Raw genomic sequence first — 25,215 nt, 5'->3', positions numbered from 1 at the left:
AGACCCAGAGAAATCAAGTCACTAGCCCAGAATCAAAAGCTTGTAGGTAGCTAAGGCAAGATTTAAATGCAGGTCTTCCTGTATCTCCCAGTTCAGACTCCTTGCTCCCAACTGTCCTTTCAGTCTTTGCAGGCTTGGCTAGACTGGTCCTCAGATGAGCAAGATAAGAAGCAAAGTTCTACACACAGTCGGTGTTTGACAAATGACTTGGATTTCTAGCATAGTAAGACCTACCATAGCTAGTCATCCTCTGGCAGAGCCTTCGAGAGCCATGGGAATCCTCCATAACAGGACATCAAGGCAAGAGACTAATAAGAAATATAGCCTGGGAGCAGCTAGGTAGTGCAGTGGGTAAAGCACTGGCCTTGGATTCAGGAGGACCTGAGTTCAAATCCAGACTCAGACACTTGACACTTACTAGCTGTGTGACCCTGGGCAAGTCACTTAACCCCAATTGCCTCACCAAAAAAGAAAGAAAGAAAGAAAGAAAGAAAGAAAGAAAGAAAGAAAGAAAGAAAGAAAGAAAGAAAGAAAGAAAGAAAGAAATATAGCCTGGGCCATTCCCAGACTACAACAGACCAGCCTCCCCAAATTCCTTGGTGAGTCTGTTCTTTTTAACTCTGAATTCATTTTGAATAGGAACAGGGTGAATAAGTTCTGAAACCTATTTCATTTACCTTCCTGCTGGGCTGTTACAGCAGCTTCCTCTTAAGATCTCCCTGGCTCCAGTCTCTCCCCTCTCCAGTCCATTCTCAGAAGCCAAGATAATCTTGATTGAGGCACAGGTGCCATCATGAGAGGATAAATTTCAAGCTGGAAGGGGCCTTAAAGGAAATCCATTACAACCCTCTATTTCAAGTGGGAAAACTGAGGCCCATAGAAGGCAGTGACTTGCCCAAGATGACCCAGGTAGAAGGTGGCAGAACGGGGATTCCAAAGTTAGGTCCTGTGACTGGAAATCCAATGTGCTTTTCACTGCTTGTTACTCCCCTGCTCAAAGGTTTTCTATGGCTCCCTATTGCCTCTAGGTTAAAATATAAATTGTTCAGTATCATGTTCAAAGACATTCACAATCTGGTTTTCAGCCTGTCAAGCTTTATTTCACATTATTCCCTTTCATGCCCTCTGGATCTGCTTCCTCCTGGCATGGTACTCCCCATGCCTGGAATGAGCTCCCTCCTCCTTTCTTCCTTTCACAATCTTTACTTTCTTCCAAACTAAGCTTGGCAGACCCATCTCTTATCAGTGCTTTCTCCCTCTGATACTACCTATGTGACCCTGAGGAGGCCATTTCACCACCTCTATGGGCCTCAGTTTCCTTATCTGAAAAATGAGGAGGTTTGAACTAGATCATCTCTCAGGTCCATTTTAGACCTTTGATGCTCAGATTTCTTTGTATTTGCTTCTTATGATCCATCCTCCAAGAATACAAGTCCCTTGTGGGCAGAGACTGACCAGAGAGAATGACGGAATAGGCCAATTGTATGAGGTATGATTATTTAGCCATATGCTCTAGCTTTTAATAGAGACAGAAACTGAATATTACTAACAATATTAGCTAATATTTCTATAGCACATCAAGGCTTTCAAAGCTCTTTACAAATATCTCATTTAATATTCACAACAACCCTGTGAGTTTGTGATTATTATCGTCATTTTACTGAAGAGGAAACTGAGGCTGAGAAATGGAAAGTGGCTTGCCCACGATCACATCCTTTCTTTGACAAAAGAAGGATTTGAACTCAGGTCCTCCTGATCCCTACATTTTAATCGAAGCTCAGAGAGATCAAGAGACTTGCCCAAGGTCACCCAGTACTCAGATTCCAGGGCCAGTGACCTTTCCGTTGTTCCACACTGCCTCTTCATGGGAGGCCTCCCAGATTCACTTGTGGTGTACAACAGTTGGTATCTGTCTCTGGATGTGAGAAAGCATCAGCAACGCTTAGGAAAATGAATTCTTAGGGGCAGCTAGGTGAGGCAGGGGATAAAGTACCAGTCCTGGATTCGGGAGGACCTGAGTTCAAATCCAACCTCAGACACTTAACACTTATTAGCTGTGTGACCCTGGGCAAGTCACTTAACCCTCATTGCCCCGAAAAAAAAAAGAAAAGGAAAGAAAAAGAAGTCTGAACAACCACATATGCAGAAAGGTAATCCAGTGGAAGGTGGTGCAACTTCCAGGGATTTCAGCAGCCAGCTATTCCAAACCACACCAGAACAAGAATTCCCATTATAATGCAGGTGAAAGTAGGCATCTAGTCCCTGCTCAGATACCTCCACTGAGGGGAAGCCCATGATCTCTCAGGGTACCACCATCTGAACACAGCTCTCCTTATTAGAAAGGTTCGTTTTCCTGATATCAAGCCTAAATCTGTCCCTCTGCCTGGCACATTGACACACCGTTGGTGGAATTGTAAACTATTTCAATCATTCTGGAAAGTCATTTGAATCATGGTAAGAAATTGACTAAAACATCCATACTTTGGGCCTCAAGATCCCACTGGGATAGATACTTCAAGGATGTCACAGATAGAAATTCTCACAGACACCAAAGTGTTCAGAGCAGCATTTTGTTGTGGCAAAAGAGATGACATCAAAGTAAAAACCAATCACACAGGGGCAGCTAGGTGGTGCAGTGGATAGAGCACTAGCCCTGGAGTCAGGAAGACCTGAGTTCAAATTCAGTCTCAGACCCTTGACACTTACTAGCTGTGTGACCCTGGGCAAGTCACTTAACCCCAATTGCCTCACTAAAAAAAACAACAACAACAACAACAAAAAACCAATCACATAACAAAAAGCTAGACAAATTATAATACATGAACATAGTGTACCCTAAGAAGAAATAAAAATGAGGAATCAAGGATTTGCTAAACTGGGCATACTTAATGAGAATGTATTTAGAAGGAGGCTATTGAGAGAAAACATATCGGGAGAAAGGAGAGAGATTTAACCCTATAATGTCTTTCTTTTTTAAAAATAATAAACATTTTTATATATAGTTTTGAGTTCCAAATTCTATCCCTCCTGAGGTGGTAAGCAATCAGATATGGGTTATACATGTGTGATTATGTAAAACATTTTGTACAAGAAAACTTGAATAAAAGAAAAAAATGAAAGACAGTGAAAATAGCATGCTGTAAGAAATGACAAGCAAGATGATTTCAGAAAGGCCTGGAAAGACTTGTAGGGACTGATGTATAGTGAACTGAGCAGAACCAAGAGAACATTTTGCACAGAGACAGCAATATTGTTTGATGAAGAACTGTGAATGACAACTATTCTCAGCAATACAACGATCCAAGACAATCCCAAAGGACTATTGATGAAACATACTATCCACCTCCAAAGAAAGAACTGATATTGATGGAACACACACTGAAGCATGCCATTTTTCACTTTCTTTCATTCTGTCTTTTATTCAAGTTTTCTTGTACAAAATTACTAATATGATAATATTTTATATAACCATACATGTATAACACATATCTGATTGCTTACTGCCTTAGGAAGGGGGAGGGGAGGGAGGGAAGGAGGGATAAAAATTGGAACTCAAAATGATATTTTATTGATTTATTTATCTATCTATTTATTTATTTATTTATTTATTTTTGCAGGGCAATGAGGGATAAGTGACTTGCCCAGGGTCACACAGCTAATAAATGTCAAGTGTCTGAGTCCAAATTTGAACTCAGGTCCTCCTGAATCCAGAGCCAGTGCTTTATCCACTGTGCCACCTAGCTGCCCTGGAACTCAAAATTATAAATAAAAATGCTTTTTACTTTAAAATAAAAAAGAAAGAAAGGGTCATCCTTGTAATACCAATATTCCATTAGTGTTCTCTACAGCAGTGAAAGATAGAAAACAACTGGTCTCAGAAAATTAGAAATGAAGATCACGAGAGGGTCATAGAGAGACAAGTGCTGGGTGGCTACTATATACAACACAGAACCAATGATGATAAATACAGAGAAGTGTGGGAAGACTTACACGAACTGATGCAAGGTGAAAGAACAAAGCAATGTTGAAAATGACTACAATCCTGTAAAAGGAAAGAACCACAATACAATTGAAACTAAATGTGATGAAATTATAATGACCAAGCTTGGCCACAAAGAAGGAGTAGGAGAAGACATCTCCCCCCCCCCCCAGTTCTTTGCAGAGGTCAGGAAACATGGCTGTGGGGGCCACATTTAATGTCAGACTTTTTTTTGATAAGTTGGTTTGTTTATCTGAATTCCTTCTTCCTCTTTTAAAAAAATATTTATTATAAGGGATAGCTTTCTGAGAATAGATGGGGGAAAAGAATGAGGACTGTTACAGAAAGAAATACAGGTCATTTGAAAACAAAAAATATCAATAAAACTTATTTTAAAACTACATATGTGGTATATATACATGCATATTTATGTGTATATAGTATGATTAAGATATATCTGTGTGTATGTGTGTGTATATATAGATATAGATATGTATAGATAGATAGATATAGATAGATAGATAGATATGAATACCAATGAGGAACTTTGAAGAACAGGAATATATGACAGGAAGAAAAGATGGGCATGTCGAATGGCAAAAAAGATGGGATGATAGTAATTAGCATTTATATAGTGCTTACTATGAGCCAGGCAGTGTGCTAAGCACAACAATATTGGGAAGTATTATTATTCCTATTTTTACAGATGAGGAAACTGAGGCAGGCAAAGGTTAACTGACTTGCTCGAGTTCACACAGCTATTAACTGAGGTCAAATTTGAATTCAGGTCCTCTTCCTATTTCCAGGTCCACTGCACCCCTAACCATCCCAATAACAGACAGCCAGTGTTCCAATTTGTTGTTGTTGAATCTTTTCAGTCATGTTCAACCCTCGGTAAGCTTGACAAAAATACTGCAGTGGTTTGCCATTTCCTTCTCCAGCCCATTTAACAGATGAGGAAACTGAGGTAAATGGGGTGAAGTGACTTGCCCAGGGTCACACAGCTAGTAAGTGTCTGAGGCTGGATTTGAACTCAAAAGGTGAGACTTCCTGACTTCATTCCTAGTGTTCTCTCCACTTCGCCACCTAGTTCTCCACATAGAAAGTGCTTAATAAATGGTAATTGAAAGAGGAGGAAAAGAATAAGCATTTATATAGCCCCCTCCTATGTGTCAGGCACTGTGCTGAACACTTTCCACATATTTTGATTGATTTAGAGTATTTAGAGTATTTGAGCCTTCGTTGTAGACATATGAATAACCACACCTACAAATTAATATTAGAAAATAGCCTTTGCTATGCCCATTGCATCCTAGGGGGCTGCCCACCTTGCCTCCCCTAACTATTCCTAGCTCACCAGGCAGAATCTCTGGTTCCCAGGAAGTTGGCAGGTCAACAGGTGGGAAGGGAGAATAAAAGAAAGGACACTTTTTGTCCTTCCTTGCCCTACTTTCAAATAGAACCCTCTATCACAGCCCCTGTCTCAGAGGCAAGCACCAAGGTTAACCACAAGAGACAGATAGGGAGCCAAAAGATTTCTGCCTACACCCTTTGCTTGCTTTTACCCTTGGACCCTGAAAGAAAGAGAACAGAGACTGGTATTCCATAGTAGGGCTTTGTAAGCAGAGGCTGACTAATGTAGGAACAGGTTCCCACTGAGAGGGAGCTGGGGATGGAAGATGGCACTTACTTTATTTCATTTTTTGTTTGTTTGTTTGTTTGTTGCAAGGCAATGAGGGTAAAGTGAATTTGCCCAAGTTCACACAGCTAGTTAGTGTCAATTGTCTGAGGTTGGATTTGAACTCAGGTCCTCCTGAATCCAGGGCTTTATTCCACCAGGGCTGGTGCTTTATTCACCTAGCTGCTCTGCTCTCCCCGCCCCGCCCCCTCACTTAATTTAACAATGCCTCCTACAAGGAATCTCCCGGAGTCTCCCACTTTCTAGTTTCTAAAATTACTTTGGGGGGCAGCTAGGTGGCGCAGTGGATAAAGCACTGGCCTTGGATTCAGGAGGACCTGAGTTCAAATCCAGCCTCAGACACTTGACACTTAACTAGCTGTGTGACCCTGGGCAGGTCACTTAGCCCTCATTGCCCTGCCAAAAAAAATTTTTTTTTTAATTAGAATTACTTTGTATATATCTTGCATTTTGATTTCTATGTCCCTGTTGTTTCCTTCCAACAGACCATAGGATCCTTGGGGGCAGCCACTTTTTCAGATTCGTTGCATCCCTAGCACCCTTGGCACATAGTAGGCATCTAATAAATGCTTGTTGTATTGAACTGAATCATATCAGAGGTGAAATTTGAACCCATGTCTTCCTCCAAGTCCAGTCCCTTAACTACAACACCAGAGATTCTCTACCTTTTTTTGTGTCCTGGGTCCCATGGACAGTCTAGCAAAGAATCCTGTGGATCCCCTTGCATAAAATAAAATACAGAGAATGACAAAGGAAACCAATGATTTTGAAATAAAGATGTAATTTTTCCTATCCAAATTAACAACTCCCCTGAAATCTCTCCAGGCATCCTTTGGGAGTCCATTGACACGAGGTCAAGGACCTCTTCATTATACCACCCTGCCTATTTTTGGAAATAGTAGAGAGTGCCTGGGGGGGAGGAGTGAAGATGGGCCTCCCCCGCAGGGCACTCCGATACTTGTCAGGATAGGGATTCTCCAGGTTAGAGCAGGGCGGCCCCTGCTGGTGTTTTTATGTAAAACAGTTGGCAAGAGTCTGAGCCCTACACAGGCACCATGTTTTGCTTTCCTTTCTCCCAAACCTAATTCCACCAGAGGGTGAGGAGATCTCAGTTATCATTTGAGACCAATATGTCTGAGCCAAAAGCAAGAGCAGAATTCTAAAATAGACAGGGGCAGAAACATTCAAGTAAAGCCTTGGGTGGTGGAGTGGGGGTGGGAAATTAGGAGACTGGGGGAGGAGAACAGGTGGGTAAATCCACTCTTCTCTCTGTGTGATCAGCTATCACTGTTCCAAGGATAAAGATTAGTCATCTGAATGGAGGAACAGCATGAAAGGGAAGCTCCCTTATAGCCAGCCTTTGTATAATTAAAATGTTTAAAGTACTTAGCTCTTCTCAGCAATACAACAATCCAAGAAAATTCCAAAGGACTCATGGTGGAAAATGTTCTCCACATCCGGAAAAAAGAACTGTGGGATCTGAATGAAGATTGAACCAGACTGTTTCTACTTTTGTGTTGTGTGGTGTAGTTTTTTTGGTTGTTGTTGAGGCTTTCCCCTTTCTTTCTGATTCTTCTTTCACAATATGACTAATACAGAAATAGGTTTAATGTGATTGTACATATATAACCTATGTTGAATTGCTTTCTGTCTTGGGGAGGGAGGAGGGAGAAAAATGTGGAACTCAAAATCTTATAAAAATGAACGTTGGGGGCAGCTTGGTGGCATCAGCCCTGGATTCAGGAGGACCTGAGTTCAAATCCGGCCTCAGATACTTGACACTTATTACCTGTGTGACCCTCATTGCCTTGCAAAAACAAAACAAAACAAAACAAAAAATGAATGTTGGAAAACTATCTTAACATATAACTGGAAAAAAATACGATTAAAATAAAAAATGTTTAAAGTACCATGCTTATTTTGTTGATATAATTATACTTTTTTTCCTTTCTTTTCTTTCTTTCTTTTTTTTTTTTTGGTTTGTTTGTTTTTTGGTTGGGCAATGAGGGCTAAGTGACTTGTCCAAGGTCACACAGCTAGTAAGTGTTGAGTGTCTGAGGCTGGATTTGAACTCAGGTCCTCCTGACTCCAGGGCTGGTGCTCTATCCACTGCGCCACCTAGCTGCCCCTGTATACTTTTTTTTCTTAAAGAAAAGGGAGAAAAGTGTATAGACCTGTTGTTTTAATTTTAAATGAAGCTATTTCAATGTCTCTTTTTTGTTTGTTTGTTTTTTGTTTTGGGTTTTTTGTTTGTTTGGTTGGTTTTTTGCAGGGCAATGAGGGTTAGGTGACTTGCCCAGGGTCACACAGCTAGAACATGTAAAGTGTCTGAGGCTGGATTTGAACACAGGTCCTCCTGAATCCAAGGCCAATGCCTTCTCCACTGCGCCACCTAGCTGCCCCCTCAACGTCTCTTGATTAGGGTGGCGTTATTATCTTCCTCAATCCACCTCAGCCAGACCTAAATAAAGATGGTGGTACCCTTGATCTTGCCATCACACACACATGCTCTTCCAAGTTCCTGAATGCTGAAATGCCTTTAGCTAACAATAATCTTTTATTTGTCTATTTCCCCCTGTGCTTTAGAGCCCATAATCCTGTTCTTGGTTTTCATTATGAACTTCAAACCCTGTCCCCCAGGGCATCACCCCACCCACTCTTCTCCTTTCTTTCCCTTGACCTCTTGGTGAAATAGTTCAGTTCTACACTATTTTCTTCTCTTTTATCTCTTGTCCCCTTTGTTCTCTTGCCCACCACACTGTGGCAAACTCCAACCTTCTTTATGAAGCCTGTCTTGATTCTCCCCAATGGCTAGTGTCCTCTCCCCTCCTCCCCCATCCACCTCATATTAATGTAGTTTTTATTCTGTATAAACGCACACATCTCCTCCAATAGAATGTAATCTCCTTGAGGGCAAAGACTTTCATTGTTGTCCCTCTATCCCTAGCATTTACCCCAGTGTCTGACACACAGGAGGCATTTGAGTATTTAATTAATAAATGGCTTGCTTGATTTGTCTCCCATAACCCCCTTTAAAAACTGGCCTAAGAAGTCTCCCATCTCTTGCCACTCTCCCCACTCCATTCCCAGTTCCCATACTGTTCCCAAGTGTCTGAGCCTTAATTTCTAATCACAATTTCTCCAGCGCCAAATTCAGGTCAGTCACTAAACAGATAAAATAAAGAGACCTGGCTCCAGGATAAGCAGTAAATTTAGTAAAATTAGTCTTTTGCATTGCCCTTATGCCCACCTATTCCACTGTCTCTCTCCCCAACCTGAACCCCCTTCTTTATTAGCCACATTTAGGCATCTAATGCTCTCCTATTTGTTATCAACTTCCTAAAGCAGCCCACCTAAAAGACAGGACTTCTCTGTTTTCCCTTAGACAGTAATAAAAATAACAATAATAATTTACATTTATGGGCTAGAATTACAGAGTTAGAACTGTAAGGGATCTCAAAATTTATCTAATCACATCCCTCATTTTGTTCTTGTTCAGTTGTTTCAGTCATGTCTGACTCTCTGTAATACCATTTGGGGTTTTCTTGGCAAAGATACTAGAGTGGTTTGACATTTCCTTATCCAGCTCATTTGACAGATGAGGAAACTGAGGCAAACTGGGTGAAGTGATTTGCCTAAGGTGACACAGCTTTTAAGTGTGTGAGGAAGATGGAGTCAAGATTTGACCCCAGTGCTTTATGGATACAGTTTCACAGAATGTAAACCCTTAGGGGATCTTAGATCTGAGAGATCATCTCATTCACCCCCTGACATTTTCTGGATGAGGAAATTGAGGTCCAGGATGTGGAAGTGATGTGCTAGGAGTGATTAACACAGCTGTGATAGTAACAGGGTCTTCAATTTTCAAATCCCATTGTCTTTCATCCATACACATCATGCCGCAAATCTCATAAAATTCCTGTGAGGCAGCTAGCAAAATATCAATAGCACCATTTCAGAGATGAGGAATCATTCTCAGAGAGGAAAAGTGTCTTGCAGATCAGAAATGGCAGATCCAGATTTTATAACCCATGACTCCAGCACCATTGGTTTTCTCCCACAAAATTCTCCCAGGACCTGAATCAGCCCCAAGTTCATTGTCCTATCCCATTGAAAGGGACCTGGTGGAGCAGCTAGTTGGCTCAGTGGATAGAGCACTGACCCTGGAGTCAGGAGGACCTGAGTTCACATCCGGCCTCAGACACTTAACACTAGCTGTGTGACCCTAGGCAAGTCACTTAACCCCAATTGCCTCACCAAAAAAAAAAAAGGGGGGGGGGAGGACCTGGTAGACTCATTGGGACCAAGACATTATTAGGTCTTTACCTGCTGCCCCTTCCCAAGGTATTTGCATGCAACTGGAGCCCAATGGCTTGACTACAAGGAATGAAGTAATGGTGGCACCATTGGTGATAGTTGGATGATAGAGAGTCCACATGTCCCCTCAACCTCTCCAAGTGGTAGCTGCCTCATCCAGCTCATCCCAGACAAGAGAGAATTTATTTTCCACCCTCCACAGTGAACTCAAATCAATCCAACAAGCCTTAATTCACTTGGTAATTAATGCTATGTCAGTCACCTAACCTCTCATATCCTCTATTTCCTCATCTGCTAAATGGAAATAATAATACCTGTAGGAATTACCTATCTAGGTTCTCGTGAGGCTCAGATGAGATAATGTGTATAAAGTAATATGCAAGGGGGCAGCTAGGTGGAGCAGTGGATAAAGCACTGGCCTTGGATTCGGGAGGACCTGAGTTCAAATCCAGTCTCAGACACTTGACACAACTAGCTGTGTGACCCTGGGCAAGTCACTTAACCCTCATTGCCCTGCAAAAACAAAAACAAAACAAAAAATAAAGTAATATGCAAACTTTAAAGGAATATAGAAATATCAGTTATTCATAGTAATTGTTATTGCAAGTATTACTATTATTTGGTTCTCATCTTTTTTTTTTACAGAATTCAGATAAAAATGAGCCTGGGATAAGTAGCCCTCCTGATGTTTTTCTTTTATATTTATGTTCTATAGACTGTTGCACAGATAGGTGATGATGATGGCCATTTATATAAGTGCTTTAAGATTGGTGAACTGCTTTACAAAACATTAAGGAGCAGCTAGGTGGTGCAATGGATAGCACTGGCCCTGAAGTTGGGAGGACCTGAGTTCAAATTTTTTGTTTGTTTGTTTGTTTTTTAATTTTTGCAGGACAATGAGGGTTAAGTGACTTGCCCAGGGTCACACAGCTAGTTAAGTATCATGTGTCTGAGGCTTGATTTGAACTCCAGTACTCCTGAATCCAAGGCCAGTGCTTTATCCACTATGCCACCTAGCTGCCCCGCTGAGTTCAAATTTAACCTCAAACACTTATTAGCTATGTGACCCTGGGCAAATCACTTAACCCCAATTACCTCAAACATCCAGGGCCATCTCTAGTCATCCTGATATATATCTTGCCACTGGACACAGATGACTCTGAAGGAGAGAGTAAGGTTGGAAACTTTGCACAGCCCTCCCTCACTTAAATCCAATTCACTATAAGTCATGACATCTCCCAGATGGCATGGTCCTTTTTGTGAATGAAGGACAAAACAACAACAAAACATTATCTAATTTTATCCTCAACCCAACAACCCTGGGAGGTAGCTGCTATTATTATCCCCATTTTACATGTGATAAAACTCAGGCAAGCTACAGTTAAGTGATCTACCCAGAGTCACACAGTTGGGAATTGTCAGAGGCTGGATTTGAACTCAGGTCTTCCTGACTATAAGTCCAGCATTCTAGTCACTGCTTTTTGTATTTGAATAAAAGGAGTAATATTTAAGCTTATATTCCCAGAAAGCATACTAGAAATCTACTTGCAGATAGGATAGTAGGAATAATATGTACTTTATTCCATTCATATGATTTTGATCTCCTCTGCTAGGTCTCTATATTTTGAAAGTTTTTCATCCCATATAGCTTAGGAGTTGTGAATATTTAGGATGGTGGTATCTATTTAAAGTCTTCCTAAATTGTTACGAATCAATGTTTTGGAAGGGAAATTGTGAACAATTATTGAACAATAATTCCATCTGAGAAAATGGTCCAGTTCTGGGAAAATTTATTGGTTAGATTTTCTAGGATATTGGGCGGGGGGGGGGGGGAGAGGGAGGTGCTAAATTTGTGGTCTGGAGATTTTTCATGTGATCCCATGAAAGAACATGAGCTTCTATATATTTCTTCACAGTTACTATTGTTAACTGTTTCCCTCCATCCTATTCCCTTTCCCATGATATTTACTCTATTTTCTATCTTCTTTCACCCTATCTCTCCTCAAAAGTGATTTGCTTCTGACTGTCCCCTCCCTCCTTATTGCCTTCCCCTCCTTTCTTTCAGGGTTAGATAGATTACTTGATCCAATTGAGTGTGTATGTTATTCCCTCCTTGAGCCAACTCTGATGAAATTAAGGTCTTTGAGCCAATCAATTCTGATGAGTGTAAGGCTCATCTTCTATATATTTTTAACCACCAAGTTATGTCTTGCTAGATGTTCAGTAGGGGTCAATTTTTTACAGCCTACACTGATGTGTTGCTGAATCTCCACAAAGTCTTTATTTAATCTACATTGATCATTAAGTCTAGGCTCACTAAAAATAATTCTTCTGTAATTTCTGGTGGCAGTGACTTGGTCTTCAATTGCTATCATAAATTCTTCTGTTTCCACAAAGAAATCTACATGACTCAACCATTTTGGGTGGACTCTTCCTTGTTGACATATTATAGGATGAGTCCATGTGAATATCACCCATGAGGGCCCTTTCTCCATCTATTTGGGATTCTATTTTTCCCCATTTACATGTAAAAACAATTTTAATGTCCATTTAAAAAACTTTGTGCTCCAAATTTTCTTCCTTCCTCCTTACCCCCCCTTAAGAAGTCAATCAATTCAATATAAGTTTATATATATATATACACACACACACATACATATATATGTATGTATGTATAGTCATGCAAACATTTCCATATTAGTCAGCTTGTGAAAGAAAACAGACAAAAAACTCAAAAAAAAAATAAAAAGAATTACACTTCAGTCTTTATTCAGACATCATCAGTTCTTGCTCTGGATATGGATCACATTTTTCATCATAGTCCTTCAGAGTTGTCTTGGATCATTGTATTGCTGAGAATAGCAAAGTCATTCACAGCTGCACATCTTACAATATTGCTGTTACTTTGTATAGAGCACATTTCACTTTTGCCTCAGCTCATGTAAGTCTTTCCAGGTTTTTCTGAGAGCATCCTGCTCATCATTTCTTTTTTTCTTTTTTTTTTTTTTTGAGTGAGGCAATTGGGGTTAAGTAACTTGCCCAGGGTCACACAGCTAGTTAAGTGTTAAGTGTCTGAGGCCAGATTTGAACTCAGGTACTCCTGACTCCAGGGCCAGTGCTCCATCCACTGCACCACCTAGCTGCCCCATCATCATTTCTTATAGCACCATAGTGTTCCATCATAATCCCATCACACAATTTGTTCAGCCATTCCCCAACTTAAGGGCATCCCCTCAATTTTGAAGTATTTGCACCAGAAAAGAACAGCCATAAATATTTTGTGTATATATAGGTCCTTTAATTTTTTGGTTTTTATCTCTTTTTGGATACTGACCTAGTAGTGGTATTACTAGGTCAGAGAGTATGCCTGGTTTTATAGCCCTTTGGTCATAGTTCTAAATTGCTCTATAGAATGTTTGAATCAGTTTACAACCCCACCAAGAGTGCATTCATGTCTCATTTTCTCCATATCCCCTACAACATTTGTCATTTTCCTCTGCTGTCCTATTATCCAATCCCATAGGTATGAAGTAGTACCCAGAATTGCTTTGACTTGCATCTTTGTAATCGATAGTGAATTAGAGCATTTTTCATGAGGGCCCTTTTGATTTGGCTCACTGATCTTACCAGTTTCATGGGCTCCACCCAAAAAGATAAACCATTTGGGGTTACATTCAATCAATACAAAGCTCACCCTTGACTATTGTTCAGTGAAATGATTTGCTTGTTCTAATAGTCTTTATGTAGGGTCTTGACATGGCTCTACCATCCTTCTTATTAGTAGTAAGACATGATGAGCATAAGGAAGTAGAAGAGAAAAAAAGCATTAAAAATAGAGGGTGGGAAGGAGATATAGGAAATCTTCATAGAAGAGGTGACGCCTCAGCTTGAGGGCCTGGGCTTTTACCTGACTTTTATCTGAATTCCCTGTTTTGGTGGAAGATTCTATTACAAGGAGTAAATGTATATATAAAGCATTTCTCTCTTGCAAATCTGCACTGCTCAGATTTTTGAAAATCACCTTGGCCAATTGCGAGCAATCAAGGCAGTGAGAAGGGAGAAGAAGCCTGAAGGAGTGAGAAAGAACCTGAATGAGGAAGGTGAGTCAGTCATTAGGTTCAGGGCCTACCGAACATCTGTTCCGTGAAAATGTGGGGAGAATTGAAGGTTCTCCTTGGACAGCAAACAGAAACTTAAGGGCAAAAGGCCAAATTTCAAAATTCTAGAGATGGCAGTCCTCACTCTCCAAAAGTGACCACTAGAGGGCCCCAGATTTGAGCCTAGAGCAAGAGGTGAGAGAGCTATGGACAGTGAGAGGCCTTCCAGGAAAGACTGAGGTGAAGAATCAAATCATAGGTGAGATTCAGGGAAGGAGGTCAACATAGGATCAGAGATTAGAAGTGACCTTAGGGGCAGCTAGGTGGCACAGTGGATAAAGCATCGGCCCTGGATTCAGAAGGACCTGAGTTCAAATCTGTGTACAAAAGTGTGTACACTTACTTGACACTTGCTAGCTGTGTGACCCTGGACAAGTCACTTGACCATCATTGCCCTGCCCCCCCCCAAAAAAGGTTGCCTTTAGGGGCAGCTAGGTGGCTGTGTGACCCTGGGCAAGTCACTTAAACCCCAATTGCCTCACCAAAAACAAAAAAAAACTTCAGTAGGAAAGTCTATAATCTCATAATCACTCCCCATTGGCATCATAGAATTAGACCAAGAGGGAACCTTAGGTGATCTAACCCAATCCTCTCATTTTACAGTTGAGGAAACGGGCTCAGAGAGGTTAAGGGACATGCTCCAAATCACAGAAAGTGATGGAGCTGCAACTGGAACCTAGGTCACTCCATGCTAAATCCAGCTGTTCTTTCCTATACATCGTGGCACTTAAAGCCCGCAACCTAATTGCACTCTATTTTTTATGAGGTCTTTTTAAATGCACTCTCCTCCCCAAAGAAATGACCATTGTTCAGTAAGAACACTTAGAGATTAAATCATTCATTCAATCAAAAAGTAGGGTGACTAGGGCCTGTATAACTCCTGGGATTTAAAGCCATTATATGAGAGACTTAGTCATACCCTAAGGAATTAGGATAAAAAGGAAGGAGCTTTTTTACATATTTAAGCAGATACAGAATATGAGAGAAAAGGGGAAGGGGGACATAGGGGGGGGGAGAGAGAGAGACAGAGAGACAGAGACAGAGACAGAGAGACAGAGAGAGAGAGAGAGACATCCTGAGGGCCAGGAAGTGGAGAGGTTGGAACAAATAAGATATAGGACAATGATGTTGAACTCAAATAGAAATGGCGACCACTAAATCATTTATAAGGACTCGTGTAGGAAGCATATTGACTTAGAAAACCACACATGTGTGTGTACATATATGTGCATATATGTATATGTGTGTACATGTGTGTATGTATATACATATACAATCACATTAAGATAAAAAATACATTTTAATCTGATTTAGGACACACGTGGGAATGTTTGGAGCCATGAGTAGTGTGTTTGACAAAGGTAGGACTGAACTGTGGTAGGGAAGAGAAATACCAAGAACAATCACTGGCTCTACAGGCATCTCAGAGCAGATCTGTCCTGAGGGGAAGTCCTGAGAAAAAGTTGACTCTTTCCTCAATTTCCCTTCTTGGTGTCTGTCTATCTACATATACCACAATATAATCTGCTGTTTCTTTACCCAAATGTTTCCAGTAAACTGAATTTTGCCTCAATCACAAAGGAGGCAGAAATTAACTAGATTTCTATCTTTCTATCTAACTAACTGGTTGTAAAATTAGACTATAATCTCTGCCTAAATGTTAGGAATTTTCCTAACTGGGGGCTCAGAGTGATTGGTTTTTTGTTGTTGTTGTTTTTAGGAGCAGTTAGCAAGTTTAATTTGGTGAAAGCAGAGAGCAGGTAGGCCAAAGAGGACATGTGGTGGGGGTTGGAAGGAAGGATGTTGGTAACCCTGACAATATAGTTAGTTGCTTCAGGGGCGAAAGGATCATTTTCACACTGAGAAAGTTAGGGGATTCTTTGTGAAAAGGGGACTTTTGTTCTCAGCCATTCAGCACCATCTGGACTAGCTCTTCATAGTTGATACAACCGTTGCTGTCCTCATGCCCTGCCACCAACACTTCCACTTCTTCCTCAGTCATCTTCTCACCCAGAGTGATAAGGACATGCCGTATTTCAGCGCTCATGACTGTGCCGTTCCCTTCCTTTTCAAACACCCGAAGCCCCTCTACATAGTCTTCATATGTGCCCTGGTCCTTATTCTTTGCTACGGTCTGCAGCATTGGCAGAAAGAGTTCAAAGTCCAGCACCTTCACATTCATCTCATCACTCTTGGGATTCCCTAAGACCTTGAGCACCTCAGCATTGGTGGGATTCTGGCCCAAGGCCCACATCACGTTCCCACACTGGCTGTATAAGACCTTTCCACGGTCAAACAGCTGGAAGGCCTCTGAACTCAGCAGTCCGATCCTCTGTGAAGTCATACATCTTGGCCTTGCAGCTCTGTTTCTGCTGCTGCCTCTGCTGCTGCTGCTTCTGCTGTATGTAATGACTCCGGCTCAGAGTGATTGTGACTAAATTCCTAATTGTTTGTCTAAAGTAAACTCCTTAATGCTAAAGAAGAGGAGACCAAGTGGACCTTGGACTCCATTCTATTTCCCCTAGGCTTAAAATGAGCTAATTACTGTTACATGCTATTACAAACCAATACCCTGCCCTATCTCACCCCCCGAGCTTCAATCCTACACCATCAATTTCCAATATAAACAGCATTTCAAGCTGTATTTCTTGGAGACTTCTCAAATTCAGCATGCCCAGGGGCAGCTAGGTGGCGCAGTGGATAGAGCACCGGCCCTGGAGTCAGGAGTACCTGAGTTCAAATCCGGCCTCAGACACTTAACACTTACTAGCTGTGTGACCCTGTGCAAGTCACTTAACCCCAATTGCCTCACTAAAAAAAAAAAAAAAAAAAAAAAATTCAGCATGCCCAAAACTGAACTCAGGATCTTTCCCCCCATTCCCTCCCCTCTTCCAAATTTCTCTATTTTTGTCAGTCACCACCATCCTTTTTTTTTTTTTTTGGTGAGGCAATTGGGGTTAAGTGACTTGCCCAGGGTCACACAGCTAGTTAAGTGTTAAGTGTCTGAGGCTGGATTTGAACTCAGGTACTCCTAACTCCAGGGCCAGTGCTCTATCCACTTCGCCACCTAGCTGCCCCACCACCATCCTTTCTTAACTCATTACCCTCGGCTCCTTCCTCTCTATCACCTCACATTTCCAGTCAGCTGTCAAACCCTCACCATATCTACAATCACAGCATCTCTGCTATCTCATTGCTTCTCTCCACTCATACCACAGCCACTTCTGCTCAGATGTGCATCACCTCTCACTGAGATTATTATTTTTTTAAGTAATAAACATTTTTATTTATAGTTTGGGGTTCCAATTTTTATCCTTTCCTCCCTTCCACCCTCCCTGAGGCAATAAGCAATCATAGATGGGTTATACATGTGCAATTATGTAAGCCATTACTATATTAGTCATTTTGTACAAGAAAACTTGAATCAAAGAAAAAAATAAAAGTGAAACATAGCCTGCTTCGGTCTGTGTTCCATCAATATCAGTTCTTTCTTTGGAGGTGGATAGCATGCTTCATCATTGGGCCTTTGGGACTGTCTTGCATCATTGTATTGCTGAGAATCGTTAAGTCATTCACAGTTCTTCATCAAACATTATTGCTTTCACCGTGTACAACATTCTTTTGGTTCTGCCCACTTCATTATGCATCAGTTCATACAAGTCTTTCCAGGCCTTTCTGAAATCATGAGATTATTACAGCCACCTCTTAATCAGTCCCCAACCTCAAGTCTCCCCCCACTTCAGTCCCTCCTCCACGATACTGCCAAAAATGCTTTCAATTCCTCCTTTTAGCTCCTATGCAACCTGGCCCTAACCTATCTTTCTAGCCTTGCTGTACATCACTCTGTGATCCAGCCACACTGGACTTCTCTCTGTTCCTCTCTGTTCTCCTTTCTCCAAGCCTCCCTCCTCATCTCTTCCTCATAGAATCCCTCCCTCCCTTCAAGACAAGGCTCAGGGACCACCTTCAATCCTTGCTTGTTTCCCCTACACTGCTACTGGTCAAGGGAAAGCTACCTTACTTATAACTTTGTTGTTGTCCATTCCTTGTCTGACTCTTCATGGCCCAATTTGGGGTTTTCCCGGCAGAGATACTGGAGTGGTTTGCCATTTCCTTTTCCAGTTCATTTTACAGATGAGGAAACTGAGGCAAACAGGGTTCAGTGACTTGCTCAGGGTCACACAACTCGTGTCTAAGACCACATTGGAACTCATGAAGATGAGTCTGCTTGACTCCAGGCCTAGCACTGTACCATCAAACTGCCCTATTCTCTCTCCATTTACTCTGTACTACTTGTCTTCTCTGTTAGAATGTAAACACTTTGCTAACAGGGATTATCTCATTCATTGGATTTTTATTCCCCAGGTCCTTCGAACATAGTAGGTGTTTATTAAATACTTGTTTTTGATGAACACAAAACATATTCAAGGTTAAATGGAGGGGGTGAGGGCAGCTACAAAATACAAAGGTAAGGAGGGAGAGCATTCCACGATATAGCCCCTGAACTCAGAGTTTGCTTTCTATTGAGGATATTCTGTGCACAAACAATATATATATACATATACATATATATATATATATATAGAGAGAGAGAGAGAGAGAGAGATACACCACTCATACACACAAAGAGAGAAATGGAGGTGCACTAATAAGTGAGGATTTTGGCAAGACCAGTAGAAGTGGGCAGTTGAGGTGTGTTTTGAAGGGCCTTAGGGACTTGAAAAGGTGAAGATGAAGATCGAATGTGTTCTGGGCTTGGGGAACAGTGTGTGCACAAAAGTGAGGGATGGATGGATTGTCGAGTACCAGGAACAGTGAGTTGGCCAGTTTAACTGGGCCTTGGAGTGGGGGTGGAGGGGGGGGACTGTAATAGGAGATCACACTGGAAAGATGGGTCAGAGATAGGTTTTTGAAGGGCTTTCAAAGCCAGAGTTTATATTTGATGGGGGGGGGGGGAGGTATGAAGAACCACTGGATTTTGTTAGAGCAGGTGGGAGGGGTGATCGCTTTGGCCGCTGACCGGAAGACCAGTTGGAGTGGGGGGAGGGGAGGATCGGGGGCTGGTCATTGAAAGGTGATGAGGGCCTGTGGTGTGTGAGTAAGAGAAGGGCCCGTATATGAGAGATGTGGCAGGTGTAGGAACAAGTGACTCTAAGAGAGCTCAACTTTCTCCTGACTGAATTAAGGATCAAAAAGGATTTGTCCACAACACGGTGGCTGGCAAGGAGTTGGTGAAGCAGAGGGGAGTGAGAAGGCATTGAAGAGATTGGCCCTAGGCACCACCCCAGGCCGGGGCAGCTAGATCCCGGATTAATCTGGTGAGGAGCTGGGTCAGGACAAAGAGATTTCGCGGGACAGATTGTGAATTCAGTGGAATCCAGGGAAGGGGGAAAGATGATCATGAGCTAGTTAGGAGGGCTTGCTAGAAATGTTATCCATTGACCAGAGTTTACCTCGGGCCAAAGTTTTCTGGGTAATTATTCACCAGCCTGGCATCCAGAGAAAGGGAAGCCGGCATGGTCTTGGAATCGCAGATTCGGGAATGGGTCAAGATCGCTAATGCGGGAGGTGAAATACGATCCGGCTGGCCGAGCACGTAGGGGAGGAGGACAAGTCGGACAGCTGAAAGAGCGGCCAAGTTCACCCACAGCATGGGGCCGCAAGGATCAGCGTTAACTAGTGCCTTCAGCTGAATGAATCTGAGGGCTCTTAGTCCCACACTAAACTGGAAGAGGGAGACGCCAAGGGAAAAGCTTTGAAGCAGAGGAGACAGAATACTAGGGTTGGAATCAGAAAGACCTGAGTTGAAATCCCTCCTCATATGTGTACTATCTGTGTGATCTTGGACAAGTCATTTAAACCCCGTGGGACTCAGTTTCCTCCCTGGTAAAATGAAAGAATTGAATTTAATGCTATGAAAATGTGATCCTTAGCTTCAGGAAGCTCCCAGACTAAAGGGACAGTCATAATTCCCACTCTCTGCAAGTCCTCATTCCACTGCAGAATATAACTATTGGAGAAGATCATCCATGGAAGGTCTGTTTGAATGGAGAGAGTGAAGAAAAAGAAGAACAATATGTACATTGTTGTAAGTGACCCCTCTGGAGGGCTCCTAACTCAGATGCATCATAATGGCCAATCCTAGCCTGGGAGGGCAGACTGTGACATTCATTTCCCTCTTTTGGGTAAAGAGGTGAGGGACTATGACTGCTGAATGGGTCTTACTTACATTAACAGAGTTGTGGCTGTGTTGTCTTTGCTTAACTGTTTCCCATATCACAAGGGAGGACTCAGTGAGGGAGGAGAGAGATGGGGGAAATGATTATTACAATGTAAAAGACAACAATAAAGCCCTGCCACCCTCCCAAAAAAAAGACAGGTCCTCTGGTATAGGACAAAGTTTAGAAAGCACACAATTAATGACCCCAGTTTTATTTAGCATGTTAAGGTTTACAAAGTGCTTTCTCTCAGGTAGGGTATTATTGTCCTAGTTTCCGGGGAGGAAATTAAAGCCCAGAAAGGTTTAATCGATTTACCCATTCCCCACAGCTAGGGAATCTCAAGATGAGTGGGGCTCAACCTCAGTTGCCCTGCTCCTGGGAGTCTAACTTCTCCATATGCCATGATGAATAAAGCTATAAGCATCAAGAATCATTGGGGAGGGGGCAGGTAGGTGTCAAAATGAAGCACCAGCCCTAGAGTCAGGAAGACCTGAGTTCAAATTCCCACTTCAGACACTAGTTGTGTGACTCTGAGCAATCCCAGCTGCCTCTCCCCCACCCCACCCCCCACCCCCCAAAAAGGATTATGGTTGGGGAGAGGATTCTAGAGGGGAAAATAAGATGGGATCAATCTCTAGAAATTGTCAGTCTCCTAGTCTGTTTATTTCAGGAGTATAGAGGGGACCCTGTTTTTCCCTGCCACCCCCACAGCATGGAGACTGTCTCCCCAATCAGGCCAGAGGCTCCCTGAGCATCAGACCAAGAGGTCCTTAAAAACAGCCCCTTTGTATTCATCAGATGGTGGGTCCCTAATGTCTAATGCAGGAACCACGTTCTGAGCATGAAAGGGTTTGAGTAGGTTGGCAATATCAAAACTGAACAGAAAATGTCTCTGGAGTTGAGATGCATATAGGAGATGGAGGAAGAGGAGGGGCCAGAAGGAAGAGAAGATGTGTGCAGGTTACCCAAACAAAGACGAAGTCCAGGGAAGAAAACAGAAATGATGAAGCCATGAGCCATGGGGCAAGGGGTGAAAAATACCCTCCCTTCTTCCCCATTGTCTTGCTTAGGAAGATCCTAGTCAGGGGTCCTGTCATATAGGTAGCTCTCTCCTCTAGGGGAGCAAGGTGTGGGGGTAGGGGGAATAATTTCCATCTTCCCCTCACTCAGGCCAAAGTCAGTGACTTCTCTCTTCCCCTCCCCACACAGAAGGCGAAATTCCTAACATTATCTTCCACATTCTGCCCCTGGCTTCCTCCCCTCCTCCCCAGGAGACATTATGGAGACCCCTGACACCTTGGCAAAGTCCATTTCCTGAGATAGGCATAATTCTATAGAGATCACTTGCACTGGAGTGTTAGCAGAAAGAGCCCAGGAGAATGTCTGTCTGTCTCTGTGTCCTCACAAGCATATATGTCAGTCTTTGCACACACATGGGCTGGCCAGTATACACACACACACACACACACACACACGTGTCTATGCTGCTTCCACCAGCATGCAATATTCACCAAACAGAAGCAATACCCAGCTTCCCACCCTGATCTGCACTTGTCCGGGCAGATACACTGTCTGTCTTCCTAGTGCTCAACTCTCTGGATTGATGGATATAGACTGTTTGAAGGCCAATGTCCATGCCAGGAACTGAAAAGAATCCATGTGCATGCTTCTATAGCTGTGGGCTGTAAGTACATGTTCCTGGGGAGTCTTCACATCAATACAAAACGAGAAGTTTGACATCCCATGAGCACTCCTGCCTAGATATAAACAGAGTCGGGCTTTGGGGGGCACATAAATGGGTGCTTGTTATCAAGGATCATAGAATGTTCCCAGTGGAAGAGTCCTTAAAGTGCATAAAAATCCCACCCCACCCCATCCCCATTTATAGAAGAAGGAACTGAGGCCTGGAGATGAGGTCTCTTGTCCAAGGTCAAACAGCAAATAGCAGTGTCAGGATTCTAACTCAGACCCCTTGATTCCTAGTCCTCTGTGAATATTTCTGTCCTTTGATAATTACTTTTAGCAGCTTTCCTCTTTAATAATTAAGAAAACGAAAGTGAGCATCTGTGTTTGACTGCTAATGTCCAAAGATACTGTTGCAGATTCCAGTGTGGTGGGCGTGGCTCTGACTCAGCCTAGGCAGAGAATCAGAGGAGGGGGAGGGGGAGAAGAATAGAGATCAAGAGAAAACAGGTTTAAGGGGGAGGATCATTGGAGTAGGCAGAGCTAGGACCCAACTGACCACTCTGCCTTCAAGGTCTCTCTCCCAAAATTCTGTGGCCCGACTACAGAGGCATCTGACGGGTGGGGCCCCCCCAAAATTCCAAGCCCAGGATGGCCAGAGCTCCTGAGGAAGTTACCAGGCTCAGCTTCTCACTGAAATGTCCTGCTGCCTGCTTATCCAGGCTCAGGGATAAGGTTCCCAATGACACAATATTGGCAGGGAGCTGAGGAACATTGTCCCCCATCATAATGGAGGAGATGTGGCTCCCACCCTCAGGGAGCCTCTGAACAGGAGGACACTGCTTGGAAGTTAGTTCTGTTCAGAGTTGCAGACCCTGGCTGTGGGGTTGGGGTGCGGGGGTCTCACACCTCAGTTCGCATCCAACATCCGGGGTCTGGGAACAGGACTGAGTCACTCAGCCTGGCCCAGGAAGGCAGAAAAAGGCAAGAAGAGCGGGGTGGAAGTAAGGTGGGGGAGGGGGACTAGTTATAAGTTATAAATAACCTTGGTCCCAGGGCAATGCTGAGGGAGGGAGTAGGGTGGGAGGCCGGCTGCTGTTGTGGAAATCTGAATGTAGGGTCTCATGAGGAAAGATCGATCCCGGAGCATCCCAAGGAAAAAACTAGCCAGCCGACCCCCAAGACTCGAGTCGCAGAGCGGGATTCATCCCCACCTGCCCCGGATCCCCCAGGCCGGCCTGAACTCCCACGGTACGTGTCTCGAGAGCACGTCCTGCAGCTTTCTGTAACCCGATGTCCCTCATTTTCTTTCCCCCTCTCTGGACCCCATTCACCCTTTGGGTGTCTCGCTCTGTGTCTCCGGTTAGTTTCTAGTTTTTTCTCGCACTCTGATGAACTCTGTGTGTCTCCTTCTATGGCTCTTGGTGTATCTATGTGGGGATTTGGCGTCTGAGGCTCTGAGTTCAAAACCCAATTCTATCACTTACTACCTGTGTGACCTTGTGCAAATCATTTTATTTCTTGGGGAATCTGTTTCCCCCTCTGTAAAAAGACCGGGGTACCGGGTTAGATTGTCTCTGAGGTCGCAGTTCTAGGTCTATGATCCTCGCGCGTGCGTGCGCGGAGTCTCTCCAGCTCCTCGGTTCCGTGTGTTTCTGTCTCCCTGTCCTGTCCCCCTCGCGATCTGCCCGCGGGCTTCTTACCTTGGAACACCACGGAGCAGTAGGCATCGCTGACGTCGCTATCCCCGGTTCGGGTGTTTTCTGCATAGAGGATGAAAACCCTGAGCATGCTGCCTTCCCTCCCGGCAGCAGATAGGCGGTGGTGGCAGACCCCAAGAGCTCCCCTCCCCTCCCTGCCCGCCCAGTGCCCAGGCGCGGTGGCACAGCGGGTGGAGCTGGTCCTCCAGGGAAGTCTGCGGCGCCTCCCTCGACTCCCGGGAAGTAGCGGACTCGACTCTCTCCAGCAAATCTCCACCGACTGGCCGCTCTTAAAGAGAACCCGACTCCTTTTAAGGGACGTGCCCAGGACAGTCAGAACTGGGAAGCCCTCGCGGGGACACACTGAGTCAGCAGGGAGCAACTCGGCCTTCGAGCTGGGTCAGGCTCCTGCCCTCGCGAGTCATCTCCCAGGCTCGGGAGCGTGGGGCCGGCCCCTAAACAACGCTCGCAGCCAAGTCTACCCCCGGTGACTCTGCGTTCTGCACCTGGGCCTGTGGCTGCACTGTGGCCACGCAGCCGCGGAGGGTTTAAATGGGTCCTCCTACCCCAGGGGCATCGAAGGAGGAAGGCGGGGGTCCTGGACGTGAGGGACAATAAGAATGATTCTGGCCCACAATTCATAGACCTCCTTGGGAGGGAGCTGGATTTGCTGGCGCCAGAGGACCCGGGTCCGAATTGTTAGCCCTGACACTTCCTCCGGTGGTAAGAGACAAAGTGGAAGTGGGGTGAGCTCTGCAATCGTGAGAAAAAGAAGATAAACTACTGTAAAGCGCTATAGAAATAGTAGCCACTTCCAGGCAGAGTTCAAATCTCAGTTCTGATGCCCCGCAAAAAAACAAAAACAAACAATGTAAGGGGAAGAGACATCTTGGTCAAATGCCAGGAGTGAAAGGAGTGCTCCAGGAGGGATGGACAAGTGATTTCCATTGTTTAATTCTGAAATGATAAACCAGCCTGTATTTTAAACTATCTTTTCTTTGCCTCAGCTCAATCAACCAGCATTTATTAAGTGCCTACTACATACCAGGCACTGTGCTAAGCACTGAGGATACAAAGGCAAAAGACAGGCTCTGCCCTCAAGGAGCTTAAAGTCTAATGGGAGAAATAGCACATAGGGGCAGCTAGTTGGTGCAGTGGATAGAGCACCAGCCCTGGAATCAGGAGGACCTGAGTTCAAATCCAGCCTCAGACACTTGACACTAGCTGTGTGACCCTGGGTAAGTCACTTAACCCCAATTGCTTCATCCAAAAAATAAAATATATGTATAGTATGTTGTGATTGCCTGTTGACAAGTATATACATAGATGTAAATGTGTATATGCATAAACACATAAACGTGTTTGTATTTATATATGCATATATACAAATTTATACATATTTATATATGTATAAACATATAAATATAGGTATAAAATATTGATTTATGTAAAACACATG

At 43.4% G+C, this 25,215-nt stretch overlaps 1 protein-coding gene across 4 annotated transcripts in view; it reads right to left on the bottom strand.

Moving 5' to 3' along the window:
* Positions 1-24,030, bottom strand: part of DYSF (dysferlin) — a 255,076-nt gene extending 231,046 nt beyond the window's left edge. For all 4 annotated transcript variants that reach the window (XM_043987208.1, XM_043987210.1, XM_043987212.1 and 1 more), the window contains exon 1: positions 23,760-24,030. In XM_043987208.1, the coding sequence (XP_043843143.1) occupies positions 23,760-23,847 (88 nt within the window). In that variant the 5' untranslated portion in view covers positions 23,848-24,030. The remainder of the gene's footprint in view (positions 1-23,759) is intronic.
* Between the last annotated feature and the right edge of the window lie 1,185 nt (positions 24,031-25,215).

This window comes from Dromiciops gliroides, chromosome 2, assembly GCF_019393635.1.
Source record: "Dromiciops gliroides isolate mDroGli1 chromosome 2, mDroGli1.pri, whole genome shotgun sequence".
NCBI classification, from domain to species: Eukaryota; Metazoa; Chordata; class Mammalia; order Microbiotheria; family Microbiotheriidae; genus Dromiciops; species Dromiciops gliroides.
This window is presented reverse-complemented; position numbering and strand designations above follow the sequence as displayed.